This window comes from Haplochromis burtoni, unplaced genomic scaffold, assembly GCF_018398535.1.
Source record: "Haplochromis burtoni strain Fernald_Lab_line unplaced genomic scaffold, NCSU_Asbu1 Contig_52, whole genome shotgun sequence".
Lineage (NCBI taxonomy): Eukaryota > Metazoa > Chordata > Actinopteri > Cichliformes > Cichlidae > Haplochromis > Haplochromis burtoni.
In genome coordinates, this window is record NW_024582413.1 from 1,913,921 (window position 1) to 1,930,058 (window position 16,138).

Consider the following 16,138-nt stretch of genomic DNA (forward strand, 5'->3'; position numbering starts at 1 on the left):
ACACACACACACACTCTATAGCACACACACATCATGGATAATTAAAGGCGCGTTGTAGCAGAGATGCTGGTTTGGCCAGGCAGGCAGGCATGGCTGACTCAGAGCCGCCCTCACATGGGCCCACTTTCACAGCCTTTATCACTACATGTAATATCGCACCTATTCCTCCTTATATCCCTCTATATTTGGCCGTGTCTCCTGACCATCTCTGCATCCCTCCTTCGCTTTCTATTTATCACTGCATTGCTAACCCCCCTGTACTTTTTAATTTTCTTTCTATCACCCTCTCCTCCCTGTGGTGTCTCCATCTGGAGGTCAGACAGTGAAGGGCACTCAAATGGGAGCGGAGAGTTATCGAGGGGGAAGAAGTGCTCGGACAAAGGAAGACAGGAATTTCGTGTTCACAAATAGGTGGCAAGAGACATGAACTGTGTTTTATGGAAGCAACAGGAGGTCTGAGGAGGAAAAAGTTTACCCTTTGGCTTACTTTAAGTTTCTTCATCCTGATTGGAATGACCAAAGCGAGATAGCATCTTGTTTATGACGTTGACATTTACTTTTTAGCCAACATCAGCTGGAATTTATTGACAGTTAACTGGCTGATTGGTCGAATAGTTTAATTTTTCTCTTCCAAAGAAATTTCACTGATAAATTCTTTATCTTTAAAAAATGGACATTTTGGGTCTTGTATAGCTCGGGCTGGCAATAAAAAGTCGAAGAAGTTGTGTGCTAGAGAAGTAATTTTGAATGGACGAGTTCCTATTTTTGCCCCACTCTGACCAAAAGAAACAAACAACAACTTGAATTATTTGTACTGACTTTGAAGTAAATTCTCTCTTTGTAAAGTTTTCAAAAGCTTTACTTTCTCTAATACAGGATTTGTTTTGCGGACTGGAATGCCTGAGGCTAGCTTTGCAAATTGGAATGATATTCCTTTTCAACATACTGGCTCATCTCTTAGACACATCTTTGTAACTCCATCTTTATGTCTGTCAATTCTCCTGTTGAAACCTGGATATTCTTCGTAGCCTGACTTGGACATAATGAGATAAACTGTGCCACTGTAGCAAAACCTGCCATCCTAAACCCACCAGTAGTACCATATCACCCCATTAGAGCACTTCGCTCTCGCACTGCAGGCTTTTCAGGCCCCTCTTCTATGGAACCAACTTCCAGTTTGGATTTGGGAAACAGACACTATCTCTACTTTTAAGATTAGGCTTAAAACTTTTCTTTTTGCTAAAGCATGTAGTTAGGGCTGGACCAGGTGACCCTGAATCCTGCAATAGGTATAGGCTGCTGGGGGATTCCCATGATGCATTGAGTTTTTCCTTTTCAGTCACCTTTATCACTCATTATGTGTTAATAGACCTCTCTGCATTGAATCATACCTGTTATTAGTCTCTGTCTCTCTTCTACAGCATGTCTTCTATCCTGTCTTCCTTCTCTCACCCCAACCGGTCACAGCAGATGGCCGCCCCTCCCTGAGCCTGGTTCTTTCTTCCTGTTAAAAGGGAGTTTTTCCTTCCCACTGTCGCCAAAGTGCTTGCTCATAGGGGGTCATATGATTGTTGGGTTTTTCTCTGTATGCATTATTATTGGGTCTCCCTTACAATATAAGGCGCCTTAAGGTGACTGTTGTTGTGATTTGGTGCTATATAAATAAAATTGAATTGAATTGAACCAGTCAAGGCATAAAGCTTTGCCTCAGTTTTAAGGTATGATAGTTATAGTAAAAAGATCAAGTTCAATTTAGTTTTATTTATAAAGTGCCAAATCACAAAAACAGTTGCTGTTTTATATTTTAAGGTAAAGACCCTACAATAACAACGAAAGGGCCCTCTATGAGCAAGCACTTGGTGACAGTGGGAAGAAAAAACTCACTTTTAACAGGAAACCTCCAGCAGAGCCAGGATCAGGAAGGGGCAGCTGTCTGTTGTGACCGGGTGGGGGTGACAGAAGGGAGACAAGACCGAGTAAGAAGACTGAGATCAAAAATAATAATAATGAGTAAAGGCAAAGTGGTGTTTAAACGCATTAATTTATGTGATCAAGATCAAAAAATCTCGGTGACCAATGAGAAATGTGTATATCTCCGATGCCACTCAACTTTTGATATATATATTCCTAAATTCCTCTAAATAATTCCACATGTATCTTTTGTTTTTTTTTCTTTTTGGACCTTGGTATAACGATCTTCAATATCCAAATTTAGCACAGTCAAAACAAGAAATGTGTGAACATTTGATTGCTACCATCATCATCACAGCACACATATTTTCAGCAGCGTCATTGCTGCTCTGTAATGAGCTGCATCCAATTAATTAAAGAAGCGTGCACACAGGAAGAGACTAGCAGCAATGTCGCAACCAGATAGTGTGGCGTGGCAATGAAATTCAGCAACAGGCAAAATTTGAAAGAAAGAAGGAAAAAGTAAATTCTTTTAATTGTAATATTTTTTAAATACTACCATAAACTAGCTACATTAAATTTTTAATAATTACTTTGTTGTCGGTGTCTGCTGAAAAAAACCTGTGTAAATTTGTTCATTCGTTGTTGACTTTGGTGAATGTGTTTATGTTTTCTCAAAGTGATTAAAAGGTTTTTGCACATAATCACGTCAGGTATATGATTCGTTTGGGCACTTGTTTATTTGTCTGTTTTGCAGGATTGTTACGATATCTGGATTGTAATCAAAATTTGTATCAGAGGTCAGTTTAGATTCATTGATTTGTTTGATTAAATGTAAAAGTGGAAAAACTGAACATTTTACATATCATACTGAAATAAGAACAACTGGGAGACATCATGTTGATGTTCTCAATATAATCCAGATCCAGACGTCCATCTGGACCCAAACTCAGCCTCTCTCAGGCTGTACAGAAAGACAAGCAAGAAGAGTGAGTTGAGCTCACTCAGCCATCCCATTCTTTCAAAAGGATTTCCTTAACATGAGAAGACACTGCATATATCTGAATCTGCACATGAACCCAAGTGCATATAGCAACTTGTGTATTGTTTTAAAGCATTTTTATTAACTCTGCTACTGTATTTAGGCTGCCTTTGCTACATGCTTAACTTTAAACTGGCTTTAAAATCTTTAAAAGCCCCTACACTTGGGCTCTCAGTGAAAGAGATGAAAGCTAAACTGGCAGATCATTAGCTCTCAGTGTCATTATCACAGATGCGCTGAGCAACTGCACACAATCTGTACATGAGACTCGTCTTTTGGGCCAACAGCGGGTCAAATAAGGACGAGCGGCGCACAGAGAACATCCCGTTAAACGCTCTTGTGGTGGTTTGTCATGTCTTGTTAAGAACATGCTTTGCTGTAGATAAACTGCACACACACATACACACACACAGGATAACAGAGGACAGACTGACAGGCTGAAAAACAAAAACACATGATCATGTGGACCTTCTGTCAACATTTGCTTCCTGCCCCACCTCTCCCCCTCTCTTCCTCTCTCTCTCTCTCCCTCATCACACATGCATGGACACACATATTATACACACAAATTCACAGTGGTATGGCCTGACATGCACGGAGAGTAACAAATGGGCAGGCATGCGAGAAAAGAGAGGATAAGAGCTGTGATCGTCCTTGGATGCAGGAGGGAGGCAAGAGGATGAGAGAGAAAGGGATTGAGCAAACGTAGATATAGAGAGAGAGAGAGAGAAGGGAGAGAAGGAAGGAGGGAGGGAGGGAGGGTAAGACGGCATAACAACTACGACATACGTGGACGGAGCCTCTGACTAAGAGATGATGTGAGTGCCTATTTGGGAGAATCTGTACCTCTCCTCTCTCTTTCTCTCCCCCTGCTCCTCCTCCTCTTCCTCTTCCTTCTTCCGCCACTCATCCACCAGCTGTTTCTCTGTCCTCTCTCTGCTTCCTGTCTGCATCGATGCCCACCCACCCCCGTTTGCAAGACCCTCTCATTCATGCTTCGTTTACAGCAAATGTGAGGAGAGGGGGGGGAACGCATGTTTGAGTGTGTGCATGGTTTATGTGAGGTATGTGTGTGTGTGCATGTTAGAGGCAGCAAATAATAGAAGAAGAAAAAAAACAGGGGGTGGGTGAGGTTAGTTAAGTGTGATTTATAGGCATGCGGGGTCAATAACAGCAGGAGGACAGCAGAAGAGGCTCCAGGACAAACTGTACAAACTCAGATTTATTTTTATTACACACACAAGCCAAGTGGATTCTTTACATTTTTTAAAAAATGTGTAATGTTAGATAATTTAATTTGCCTTATCTTTTCATATTGTGTCTAACAATGGTAATACCTTTTTCAGTAATGTGAGAGGCCTCTGTCATTCCCTCGATAGCAGACTTATCAGAGTCACATCCATTTTTATGAATGGGAAATCATGACAGTGATAAATAGGCAGAGTGAATACTATACATATAAACTATAGGAAGTGGAGGAGTGAGGGGAAGTGTGTGAAGGGGAAGAGTGTGTACGTGGTTTTGGGGGCTGTGTGTGAGTTAACTGCATGAATGCTGCCATGCCTGGACTGTATGTGTGTGTTTGTGTGTGCATGAAGCCCCCCCCCCGCGGACAAACCCAATCACCTCTCTTTCTCGCTCTCTTCCTAAATGCCCTCAGTTCTCTCTTTCTCTCTCTCTCTCCCTTTCTCTTTTTAAGCCACCTTATTCTCCTTCCTCTCCCCCTCCTTCTCTTTTCTCTCCCTCTCTCTCTCTCTCGCTCTGTGTCGCAGTCACAGCGAACCATCTCCATCCCTCACTCTCTCTCCCATTCCTCCTCTCTCTCTGTCTTAAGTATGAAGGGGCTGGGAGTGCTCGGCCCTCTCCCTCTCCCTTTCCCTTCTTCCATTTCTCTCTCCTCCTCTTCCTCCTCCTCTCCTTCTCCTCCTCTCTCGCGGCTCGCGCTCTCTACTGTCTCGCTGGAAGACGAGAAGGAGAAGGAGCAGGAGAAGGAGGAGGAGGAGAGGGAGGGGAGGAAATGGCGATGGGGGCATGCGGCGAGGAGGATCTCTCCCTCTCCCTCTCCCTCTCTTCTTCCTGGCCATCGCTCGGCCCTGTGAATAGGAGCGTCTGGTTCATTTACAGGTACCTGCCATGGCTTTTTATACCCCCCCTACCCTCTGCTTCCTGCCTCTCTTTTCCCCCCTCTTCCTCCCTCCAGTTGCCGGGGGGGGGGGGGAGAGGAGATGGAGGGGCAGAGGGAGGGATGCATGCATGTGGACATCATGGATGGCAGGGCAGGATCGATTAGATAGACTGACAGATGTTACAAAGCATGCCTGCAGACAGATGTTTGTGATTCAGCGTGCCTGAGTGTGAGTGTGTGTGATGCATGTGTGTGAAGACGGACGAGTGCTGCTGCTGCACAGCCCGGTGTGAGCAGTGCAGTCGTTCTGTGTTTCGCTGTATGAACATGTGTGTGTCATCTTCTTTCTCTCTGCTTTGAATCGCTCTCTGTTCTCTCAACTGTTCTCTTGCAATGCTGCACCGGGAGAAGTGACGCTTGCTGCTTTTACTGACGTGCAGATTGATAGCGTGTTTGTTTGCGTGCATACATGCCAATGTCTGTGTGTTTGTATGTGTGTGCGCGCTCTGGATAGATGGATGGCATGTTTGCTGCTGTCCATCTAAGACAAAAAAAAAAGGTAAATGGCAAGCAAATTACCCCCCGTCCCCCCATATTGGCTGGTTGATTGTACATGTTCTTGTGTCCTGTTTGCTGTGTGGCGTGTTTCTGTATGTTTACCAGAATGTACGTACATGTGTCCGTGTGTGAGAGAGATAAAAAAGGGGGGACTGCCGACAGAAAGGAAACAGCGCATGGTGAGGGAGTTTTAAGGATGCAGCATGCATTACAAGTTCCAGCTTCTCTCTGACACCTCTATGGAAGCCTGCTTGGCCAAACCTGTTTAATGCCTTGGCTTCCTACCTATGCAGCATGAGACACACTCTACACTGTGCTGCATTGTCCAGCTCAATCGCTTTCTGATGACAACACTGTGTCCTGGGTCAGTGGCTGGATCCTCTGAGCGATGCAGTGCACAGAGGTGTATCTGAGCGCCTGAACCTCTTCCTCCTCATTAAATGAGACGGCAGAAGCTCACAGTCTGAAACCTGTGTTGTGTTCAGGTATCAACTTGAGAAGAAAACAATCTCCAAAAACTAAAAAAAAAAAAGAAAAGTGGAGATTTAATCAGGGATACGTTTAATTAAATCCGCTCACAGGTTTGACAAGCACACATAACTTGGAAATAATGTTAAGATTTTTCTGTAATTCTCTAACATGACCAGACTGCTAACAACAAGTGTTCATGGCTGGCTTCTGTCATTGGGACACTGAACCAAATTCCTTGTGTACATCTGATTGGTAATCATCTGAATAGTAAAACTTGCTTGAGCAGTTTGTTGACCAGCATGGTGAAAGATTCCAAAGATGAGTAAAATTAGGCTGCATTTGCAGTAGCTTTTAAATGGGCAGGTTTTTTTATTGATGTCCAAAGAGGTCCAAAAAAATTTGGACTGGAGTACAGTGAATGTGAAGTTGATGTCATCCTTGAAGACAGCCTAGAGTCGTTAGGAGCTGTCTGGATGGGAAGCAGCCTCACACACACACACACACACACACACACATAGCCACATGTCGATAAACTAAGTAAGTGACTTTTGATCGCACTCATCTTCCACTGACTAACTTTTAATTAAAAATGTAAATAATTTAAACTGTTTGGTTCTTAAACTTTTGATACAATATTCCACATTTCTCTGCATTTTTTATTTTTATTTATTTTATTTTTATTTTTTTATATTCCCAAATACTGATTGATTAATAGCTCTGGGTTTGGGCACTCATAATGCATCATTTGTTTTCAGAAAAAAAAGCCTCAACTTTCAGAGCTTATTCATAGGGGTATATCATAGATGTAGCACTTCTTGAAGGATCTTTTTCTGTAGTGTTACCTCTCTTCTAAAACTTGAACAAATCTATGAAAACTTTGTGATCAGTCATCTATTTTTTGGCCATTTGTAAAGATGCCATATTTAAGCTGCTTTAACGTCTGCAAGCCACTTTGCAACCCTCTCCACTGCTTCTCCTTATCATTGCTGTAATCACATCTGTTGTCATCAGTGCCTCCTCTCTTCTGTTCTCTGGTCTCACTGCAGCTGCTGCTTTTGAAGATTACAGCCATGCCACTTAATATAAAGGACTGCAGATGAAATAAAAACCACCTTTTGACTATAAACCTTTTCAGTAAAGAAATAAGTTACCTGCACATAGGTCAATGACTTGTTGCTTATGTTGTATGTCGAGACAGAGCAGGTTAACCCAGCGTCAGTCTGATGTCTGTGTGCATTTAACAATTCTGACAGGTCATATTTTATAGAAAATGTGCTACGCTGTGCAATTCTATGGATGAATGCGATTTTTGCTACTGCTCATTCCTACCTTATTTTTTTGGTAATTATGCCTATTGCCATATTGCGTGCAAAGTCATTAACTTGGTCCTTCATTTGAGATCTGTGCTGGGTAGCAGAAATGGACAGAAACGAATGAGAATAACAAAGAGACACAGCCTTGGCACAGATAGAGAGGCTCTCACAGCTTGTAGAGTACCATGCACTCAATGGACTGAGAGAAAAAGATCAAGAGGGGGAAATGTGATTAGAAAAAAAGTTACTGTATGATTAGAAGTTTGGAGAACAAGGGCAAGAAGCCAATATTGAGAGCTTTATGGAAAGGCCGTCAGGATGGAAAAATGTAAAATAAGGAAAAAGCCAGTAAAGAGAAAAAGAGAGCGGGATGAACAGATGGAGTGGGTTGGGACTATTTTGGTGCACGGTGGGATTATCAGCAAGTGGTTACAGTATGTTACAGCTGAAACGTGTTTTATGTATATACCTCTCTGACTCACTTGGTGACTGAGCGGTTGCTTGTGTGGCCTTTTCATTCATAACAACAAGCTTTGCATACCTCTGAGGTTGTGGTGGACCTTAGATTGTCTCATATGTCTGACAGGACAACAAAAGTGTCTGGTTATGAAAATATAATGCACAAATATGTAGTATCTAAATTTGCTTGCCCTTCATGTTGTGAACCACTGTGTTCAGTGATGTAAGAAGTGATTATATTGTCTACATAAACCATTATAAAGAAAACAGCCAAGGTTTTAATAACCAGGAAGTATCAGAAGGAAAAAAAGTACTCGTCGAGAAAAATGTCCTCGGTGATTATATATTAAAATTTTGGAGTATTGTGTGTTCAGCACTGCTGGCTGATAAATCATCGTATCTTTGTCATCACAAAGTAAATATAAAGACAAACACTGAAATGCAATGACTGTGAATAAAAGTCCTTTTATGTACTTGTGTAGTTACCTCATACCAGGAGGCTCTGGGTTCGAACCTGCTGGGATCTTTCTGGGTGGCCTTTCTCTTGTGTTGGGCACATTGGTGATTCTGAATTGCTCTTTGTTTTGTGTGTTTTTGTATGTTAGCCTATCCAGTGTAAGCTGGCCTTAGAGCTATTAGTTAGCTTAAGCATAACTTTGTTTTCTGTGTGTTGTCTTTGGACATACATGGTGTTGAGAGAGTTTCTGTAACCATAACTGTAAAGAGTAAGTTTAAAAGGAAATGCTGTTATACTTGAACTTCAGTAAATGCACTTCTATCACACCTCAGGCTGCTTACACTCCATCTGTGCCACAGCACAGAACAGAAAATATACTATACTATATGAGCCGCACCTGTGAGCATGCAGTGCCTGTTCTCTGCTGTCAGTGACTAATAGTTTACCATTACATAGCTTGGCTCTGTTGTGGACCTACCCAAATTTCCCTGCGTCCAGTTCTAGCTGTTGCTGAGGCAACAAGCAGCGCCATAGAACTGTATATAGCATCTCTGACTGAGGTTTTGGTAAAAACTGGCTCCATGCTCGCTGTCAAAAAGCATACACGAAAGTGAAGCGCAAAAAGACACGATTCTAAGTCATCACTGTACTTGTACTGGCATAGATTGCAATTTAAAGGTGGTTAAAGTTTGGCTAAGATTAACTAGTTTTAGGCTGGAACTACAATATTCCAGGAATAATCCTTTACCTTTGATCCCTCTGTAATGTTTTCAGGAGCAACATATTTCAGAGTATATAAAATGCCAAACACATTAGGCTTTATATTAGATCTGCTATAATTTTAAGCCCCTTTTATAGCTACTTTAGAAATATAACGAATGACAAACTCTGAAGTCTTGGAGGTGGACTTTTCTGGATGTTAGACTTTAAAAACATAAATAGGATGCTATGATATAATTTCATTTGAAAACAAATTCTTGAGCAGATATTAATAATATCAAAAAAATCTAAGCTGAAGTATAACCTCATACAGAGCACCTGTTTCACACCCATACACAGCTGATAGGAGTTTCAGGTGATGTAACCGCAGGGGGGAAGTTGGAATCGTGAAGACTGGACTGGAGTGGTATAGTTGAAAAAAGGTTGATGTGATGTGCTTTTCCAACCATCATCGTGAATGAGCAACGATGTACAGCACGTGTCTAACCATCATACTCTGTGTCTCCTCTGTCTCCTCTCTGGTAGTGACTATATAATCAAGGAGAAGACAGTGCTTCTGCAGAAAAAAGATAGCGAGGGTTTTGGCTTTGTCCTAAGAGGTGCAAAAGGTAAGACGTGAGCAGGCTCACAATCATACTGAAAATACAGTACCTTACACGCAGTGCTAATGCAATCTCATATTTTCACACCATCTTCAGCTCAGACTCCTATCGAAGAGTTTACCCCCACCCCGGCCTTCCCTGCCCTGCAGTACTTGGAGTCAGTAGATGAGGGAGGTGTGGCCTGGAGAGCCGGTCTCAGAATGGGGGATTTCCTAATAGAGGTAGTGATTATCATTATTTATTATTTATTATAGTAATTATTTACCGGTGAATCTGATTTCCAAAGTCAGAAAACTTGATTAAAATGCTATATCTGCAACTGAATCACCATGAAAATCAGCAGATGAGGAGAAGCAATCTAGACAAGTGTGAGTGTGAATAAAAAGACATTACAGTAGACTACTTCTGCCCATTTCCTGGTTTGTATTTTTATTCTGTAGTTTGCTAAAGTAGCTCTATAGTTAAATAAAAAGGTCATTATTTGTCTTTTACTAAGCTTTGGTGCAGATCATCAGTTTTTCTCTTCCTTTAAGCCAACTTTCATTGACATCACACAGAATTAAGAGTAGCAAAAAACAAAAAGTTTGAAACAATTCCTTGTGAGCCAAAGCTAACAAAGAACAATTTTTATAAATAGTGATGTGTAGAAACTCTAAACTACAAGTGCTTAACTTTGTCAACCATCTGGTTCATTGACATGCTGTAAATGAAGGGGAAAGTTATAAAAATGAATTTTCTTAAAATAAATAAATATCTACACCTGTGTTGTGCCCCAGGTCAACGGTCAGAATGTGGTGAAAGTTGGTCACCGGCAGGTCGTCAACATGATCCGGCAGGGTGGTAACAGCCTCATGGTCAAGGTTGTAATGGTAACCCGCAACCCTGACATGGAGGAGGGTTCAAGGAAGAAAAGTAAGAGTCTGCTTTCTTCTTCCTGGAGTGCCATCCTGTTCTCATTCCTAGGGTGTCAAATTTGACATTGACAAAATGTCACTATTTGACACTTACAGACGACTGCGCAAGATGTCCTTTGCTGTGGCACACAGGTCTATCATAATGCATAGACAACTCTCTCACTTCCAGCTCTCGCAGAGCCATGTTTAATCACTGTGTAGGCATCATTTGTCAATTTGCAGGGTTAATGTTTGAAGAAGTATATTTAAAGCAAAGGCATAGTCTAACAGAGCTAACCGAGAAGTTTTCTGTGCCTAAACCAACCAACAAGTGAAAGCTCCCAGATGGGAAACACGGTTCAACTACAAATGAGTTTTAGTTCATCTTTAGATTATTTTGGGGGTTTTTTTACTGTAGGAAGTCAAAGTCCTAATTGTGGTTAAAATCTGACTAAATAACCAGCCCTACCAGACACCCCACAGATGGTTGAAAAACTGTGATGCAGCACAAACTGCCATCATCTGAATGGACAAAAACTGTGGTCTCACCTTTAAAAACACTCTCTAAAAGTGTTTGTATAATTTTCCTGTGCAGGCTTGAATCATATGCTGGCTCCCTAAATTGGCACTCAACCATCATAACCAGTGCCAAAGGACATCTTGTGGATATCTCAGTGATGCCAGCGGCATCTGACGGGACGGCAGTATACGGGATGAGAACACGTTGGTGTTGGCTGCTGTTGATGAATTCTGGTCCTAATTGAACCTTGTTCGTGAACAGCTTGACTGACCACTGCTTCCTTTTCTCTTCACTCTCCTCCAGTCCCCCAGCAGAGTAAAAGGCTGAGCACTCCAGCTATTGCCCTGCGGTCCAAATCAATGACGTCAGAATTGGAGGAGATGGGTAAGAAACTAGTTTAAACCACTGTTTTTTTTAAAGAGATGAATTGAAACAAGTAAGGGGAGCTAGGAAGATGTAGACAAAGAAGCGGGGTGCTGTACTGGGTAGAAACAGATTGAGGTGGTGTTGAATGATAGGACAGTGTGAAACCAGAGTTGGGGGTTGTTAAAGATGCTGTAAGTGTGAAGGAGAGTTGAGCAAGGGCTAAATTTAGATGGCAAGACAGTAGTGAGGAGAGAGCGCAGTTATTCAGTGATAGAAACTAGCGGGAAAGAAGATTGGCTGCCGCCATGGATGACGGTCTCAATGCATTTCACTGTTCTTTCAGAGGTTCCACACTGTCACTTCCAGCACCCCCACTACAGGTAACCCCACCCAAAACGAGTGTCGCCATCTACCCTGTGATCCCTCTCTCACTGCCCGCTTCTCTTGCCTCTTACCCCTTGCACCCCTTACTGCTCCCTGGCCCCGCCCACTTAACCCCAGCACCCACAGAGTAGCCTACCAGCCCCTCTGCTCGCACTCATGCTGACACTCAGCAAGCATTTGTCGCCAAGGTAACACTGAAACTGCAAAGGTATCACCTGAACAGAGTTTGCGGGTGCTACATGCATCAGAGCGAGGTGTCTGGTCTTAATACATCTGTGAGAAAGTTGCAAAATAGCCACTCCATTTTTTAATTAATTTATTTTTTTGTTGAAAATCTCTGTTATTGATTTGGAAGAAAATCACACCAAGGATAAAATTATTGAGATGAGTAATTTTTGAAAAAAAAAAATTGAAAGAAAGAAAAAAAAACTTTGTTCCAGGTCTGTTGCTATGGTGACTGCATTATGTGTGGCTATGCCATCTCTATTTGAGGCAAAATAGTGGGAGGAGAGTTGCTGATCAGAACGCTGGCCAGTATTTTACTGCTGATTGGGTTATATCTTCCAAGCACTTAAAACGCTCTGGTTCTGAGCATGCCCAGTTAACGGCTAATAATATATGAGAGCTGATGACATGAGAATAAGTAGAATGATCAGCTAGGCTTTGTTAGGTAGTCTCAGATCTGTTTTTATAAACTCTTGAGCTCCTTGCATTGTTGACCCATATGTGCTATCCAGAGCTATACACACTCTTCTACATGATGTCGCTGCATATACACTCTCCAGGGGCCAGTGTCAAAAAAATATCTGGGCTTGTTTTAGTGGTTTTACCTAACATGCAAAAGATCCCTGGTTTCATCCTGGCAGGAGATGCCCCCTCTGGGGCGTCCAGTTTAATCATTTTCAAGTAGCTTGTTCTTCTTATTATTCTAGTCTTGTCCAAATCAGGATCAGACTTGATGAACCTGAGTGTAGAGATTAGGCTTTTGCTTAATTCCTCCCCCATCTCCTCCCCTCACCTGCCCTGTTTTTGTGGTGTGATCTCACCTGACCACCCAAAGCATGAGCACCCAGTCTGACACACAAGTACAGGTTTCCTGAACCCCTTAACCCACTCTCCTACTGTCCCAATGCTCACTATAGACTCCTCAATCTTACCAGTAACACTGTATGTATGATCTGATCCTTACAGTTTCACTCCAAGCAACAAAAGTGTTAATGCACACACAATAATAGTCATATTAATATTGTTGCTTTTAGTACTGTTCACCTAGCAAGTGAAGGATTCCCTTCCTGATGCAACTCCAAATCCATTTGGGGTTGCATCAGGAAGTGGATTCTGTATAAAAATATGCTGAGCTACCAAATGTGGTGACCCCTTATGAATGAGGGAGGAGCCAAACTAAGCTTAAGAAACATACAAGCATATGCTGCATAATTTGTAACCACTCTATTGTATATCTTTTTCACAATTCCTAACAAGGTATCTGCATCGATATTATCTATTTATGTGTTAATTTAAAACAAGAAAAATCTGTCAAGCCTTATATACTGTTATCATATGATCATACCGGGTTTTTGGCCTGAAAACTTCGTGCCCAGCCAGGGCAGAAGAAAGTCTTTCCACTTTGGAGTGGTTTTTTAAATGTCTCTGGGCAACTATTCTGAAACTCCTGTTCTAATTAAGTGAGAATGTATCCATAACTATAACACCATTGGCCACTGGGACATAAAAACTGCATGAAATTTGATGAAAAAAAGAAGTTTAGATTCAGGCTTGAAAACTTTGCCCCAGAATATTATACTTCTGTAGAAAAGTTGCACGATATTATGACTTCACCAACAGCAGAGCACTCAAGTTATAGATATAGTGAGCCAAGAACAATGTCAAAAAGTGCATTTACGACATCTTTGCTTTGATAACAAGGAGCTTTACCTTATGCGAGGCAACTAAATCTGCCGTGAACCACTGCTGTCTGCATGTGTCAGTATAACAAAATGAATATCATAGTTGAGTCCCAGTTCGACTATTTTATTGGCTTATTCTAAGGGCAGAGGTGGGACAACCGCCATCTTTGGGGTTACAGTAGTCTCCCATGGGTGCTGTTCACTATACTCCATGGCGATGCTTAGCATGTAAATCTAATCTCTCTTTATCTAAAGTCTGACTCAATATAAAGTGCATTCGTCCTTTAATAACCAAAGTTGAGATCTGGTTTCTTCATTCGCACTTGAATCTGGTTGCTTGTGCCTCCTCTACTAAATCAAGGTGAGAGGAGCACAATGTGTGATGAAGCCATGTCAGCCGCTGCCATATGCTTACTCTAATGCATTAGAATTCATTTAGCTGTGATGCTTATTAAACTATCTCACCCCTGTCATTGGTGCAGTGTCCCGGTTCAGCTAGAAGTCATGCTGCAAGATAACAAGGGCATTAAAACCAGAGTGATCCTGCGGTGCACTTTATTCAACAAATTGTTGTTTTCTTGACAGTAATTACATTCAAGCTTTGTTTAAATATGTTTGGACACTTGTTTCAATAAAAAATATGGCTTATTTTGAAAAGATGTGTGCAGTGTAGATTTTGTGAGAGATGAAACAAACACAAGCACAGAAACCCTTCATAGCTGGTTTAACCATTGTGCATTAGATTTAATTGCTGTTTAATCAAGCTCAATAAACCACACATTATGAAATATAACTGCTCGAGTATGAGTAGCGCAGATGAGCACCCCCCCCCACACACACACACACACGCATACACATACACAAACTCACTCAAACCAGCGAATGCTAAGGGTCACCTTTAATTCCTCGACTTTCCTCCTGCCTGTTCACTCGGTTAACCACTAACTCTGCTTTTCTTTGTCTCCTTTGTCCTCACTCCCCTGCTGACGGGATCTTAACCATTTCACAGTGGAGAGAGGTGGGAGTTGGCTTCAGTCTGCTTCCAATAGTGTGTGTGTTGGTCAGAGCATATTGTATGTGTGTACAGCATATTTACTGTAACACTAGTGTGCATGCTTTAGCCGTCCTAAAGCGTGGGTGTGATGCACGTTGTTTTACATCGAAGATCGAAAAAGCTTGGAGAGGTGACTCAGTTTGTCGGGCTCTGGGGAATATGATTAGTATTCACATTAACAACGCTATTGCACTTTCAATCCTGCCAAAACTTAAGTCTCCTTTTGTCCTCCTTCCAGCTGCTACCCCTTGGAAAAAAAAATCAGGTATGCTCTGGTGCACTCCCGTTTAAGGCATTGTATTTATGTCTGTCCAAAATGACTTGGCACTCACCACGCAGTGTCTTACCGAGCTTGTCCTGCGTTTCTTCCTATAGAATTCGAATCCTCACAAGTTACCGAGAAGAAGAGGACAGTCTATCAGATGGCTTTGAGTAAGAAACCTCGTGTCTTTCAGCGGATGTTTCCTGAACCTCTTCCTCTCTTTCTCATCCACCTTTGTCAAGTGTGGCCCTTCCTGCACATTGTTCCCTTCATTTTGTTGCTGTCCATTTTTCTGTTTCATTGTCGTATGTTCCTTTGTCTCTCTTTCTCTCTTTCTTTCTGCTTCTCTCTGTCTGTCTCTTTCGCCCTTTTTTCTTCTCTCAGATAAACTAGATGAAATTCTTGCAGCAGCTCAGCAGACAATCAGCACCAATGAGGCGCCGGGGACACGGGGACAGGGGCCAAAAAGGGACAGGGGAAGAAGTTTCTATGGCAATGAGGTGTGTATTGTGCTGCAGTAGATTTACGAGTGTTCAGAGATGTGTGTGTGTTTGTGTGTATGTGCCAACATGGCTACCATAAAATGAGATAAAAATATGTGGGATAAAATTCCAAAGAAAAATATGATAGAAGTAGTTTTAGATAATAGCGCGGTAAAGTGTGGTCAGTTGGCCTTTCTCAGTATTATCAGGTCACTTAAAACAATGCTTAATCTCGTTAAAAAAAAAATGCCATCAATACATTACCAGTTAAACTATGCTTATAAAAGAAGCTTTAGGGCTGAAAAAAAGAAATAAAAATAAACTAACTAAACTAAAAAACAAACAAAACAAAACAAATAATTGAGTGGCCAATGCCTGTTAGAATGGACATATAGGCCTATGGGGAAAGAAGGTCTTTGTCACAAGTATAGACATTCTTCCACATTGGAAAAATTAAAACAATACAGAAGTGTCTAAACCTGCATTCTATCTAACGACCACAAGATGGCGATAGCTGTAATTGACAAAAGACTTCCTGTAATATACAAGTCTTTAGGATAGACTAGAAACCACATATAAACCAATTGCTGATGACTTTATGGTCTTAGTCAC

The 16,138-nt window shown here is 41.6% G+C and overlaps 1 protein-coding gene across 6 annotated transcripts in view; it reads left to right on the forward strand.

Annotated features, from left to right (window-relative positions):
• The window catches only part of shank1 (SH3 and multiple ankyrin repeat domains 1), a 105,586-nt gene that overhangs the window by 75,711 nt on the left and 13,737 nt on the right, over window positions 1–16,138 (forward strand). For 4 of the 6 annotated variants that reach the window (XM_005921788.2, XM_005921789.2, XM_005921790.2 and 1 more), the window contains exons 16-23: window positions 9,582–9,664; window positions 9,755–9,879; window positions 10,435–10,570; window positions 11,375–11,455; window positions 14,738–14,746; window positions 15,021–15,047; window positions 15,158–15,214; window positions 15,429–15,544. In XM_005921788.2, coding sequence (XP_005921850.1) covers window positions 9,582–9,664; window positions 9,755–9,879; window positions 10,435–10,570; window positions 11,375–11,455; window positions 14,738–14,746; window positions 15,021–15,047; window positions 15,158–15,214; window positions 15,429–15,544 — 634 coding nt within the window. The remainder of the gene's footprint in view (window positions 1–9,581; window positions 9,665–9,754; window positions 9,880–10,434; window positions 10,571–11,374; window positions 11,456–14,737; window positions 14,747–15,020; window positions 15,048–15,157; window positions 15,215–15,428; window positions 15,545–16,138) is intronic. The other 2 variants (XM_042220640.1, XM_042220641.1) reach the window with 2 other exon arrangements.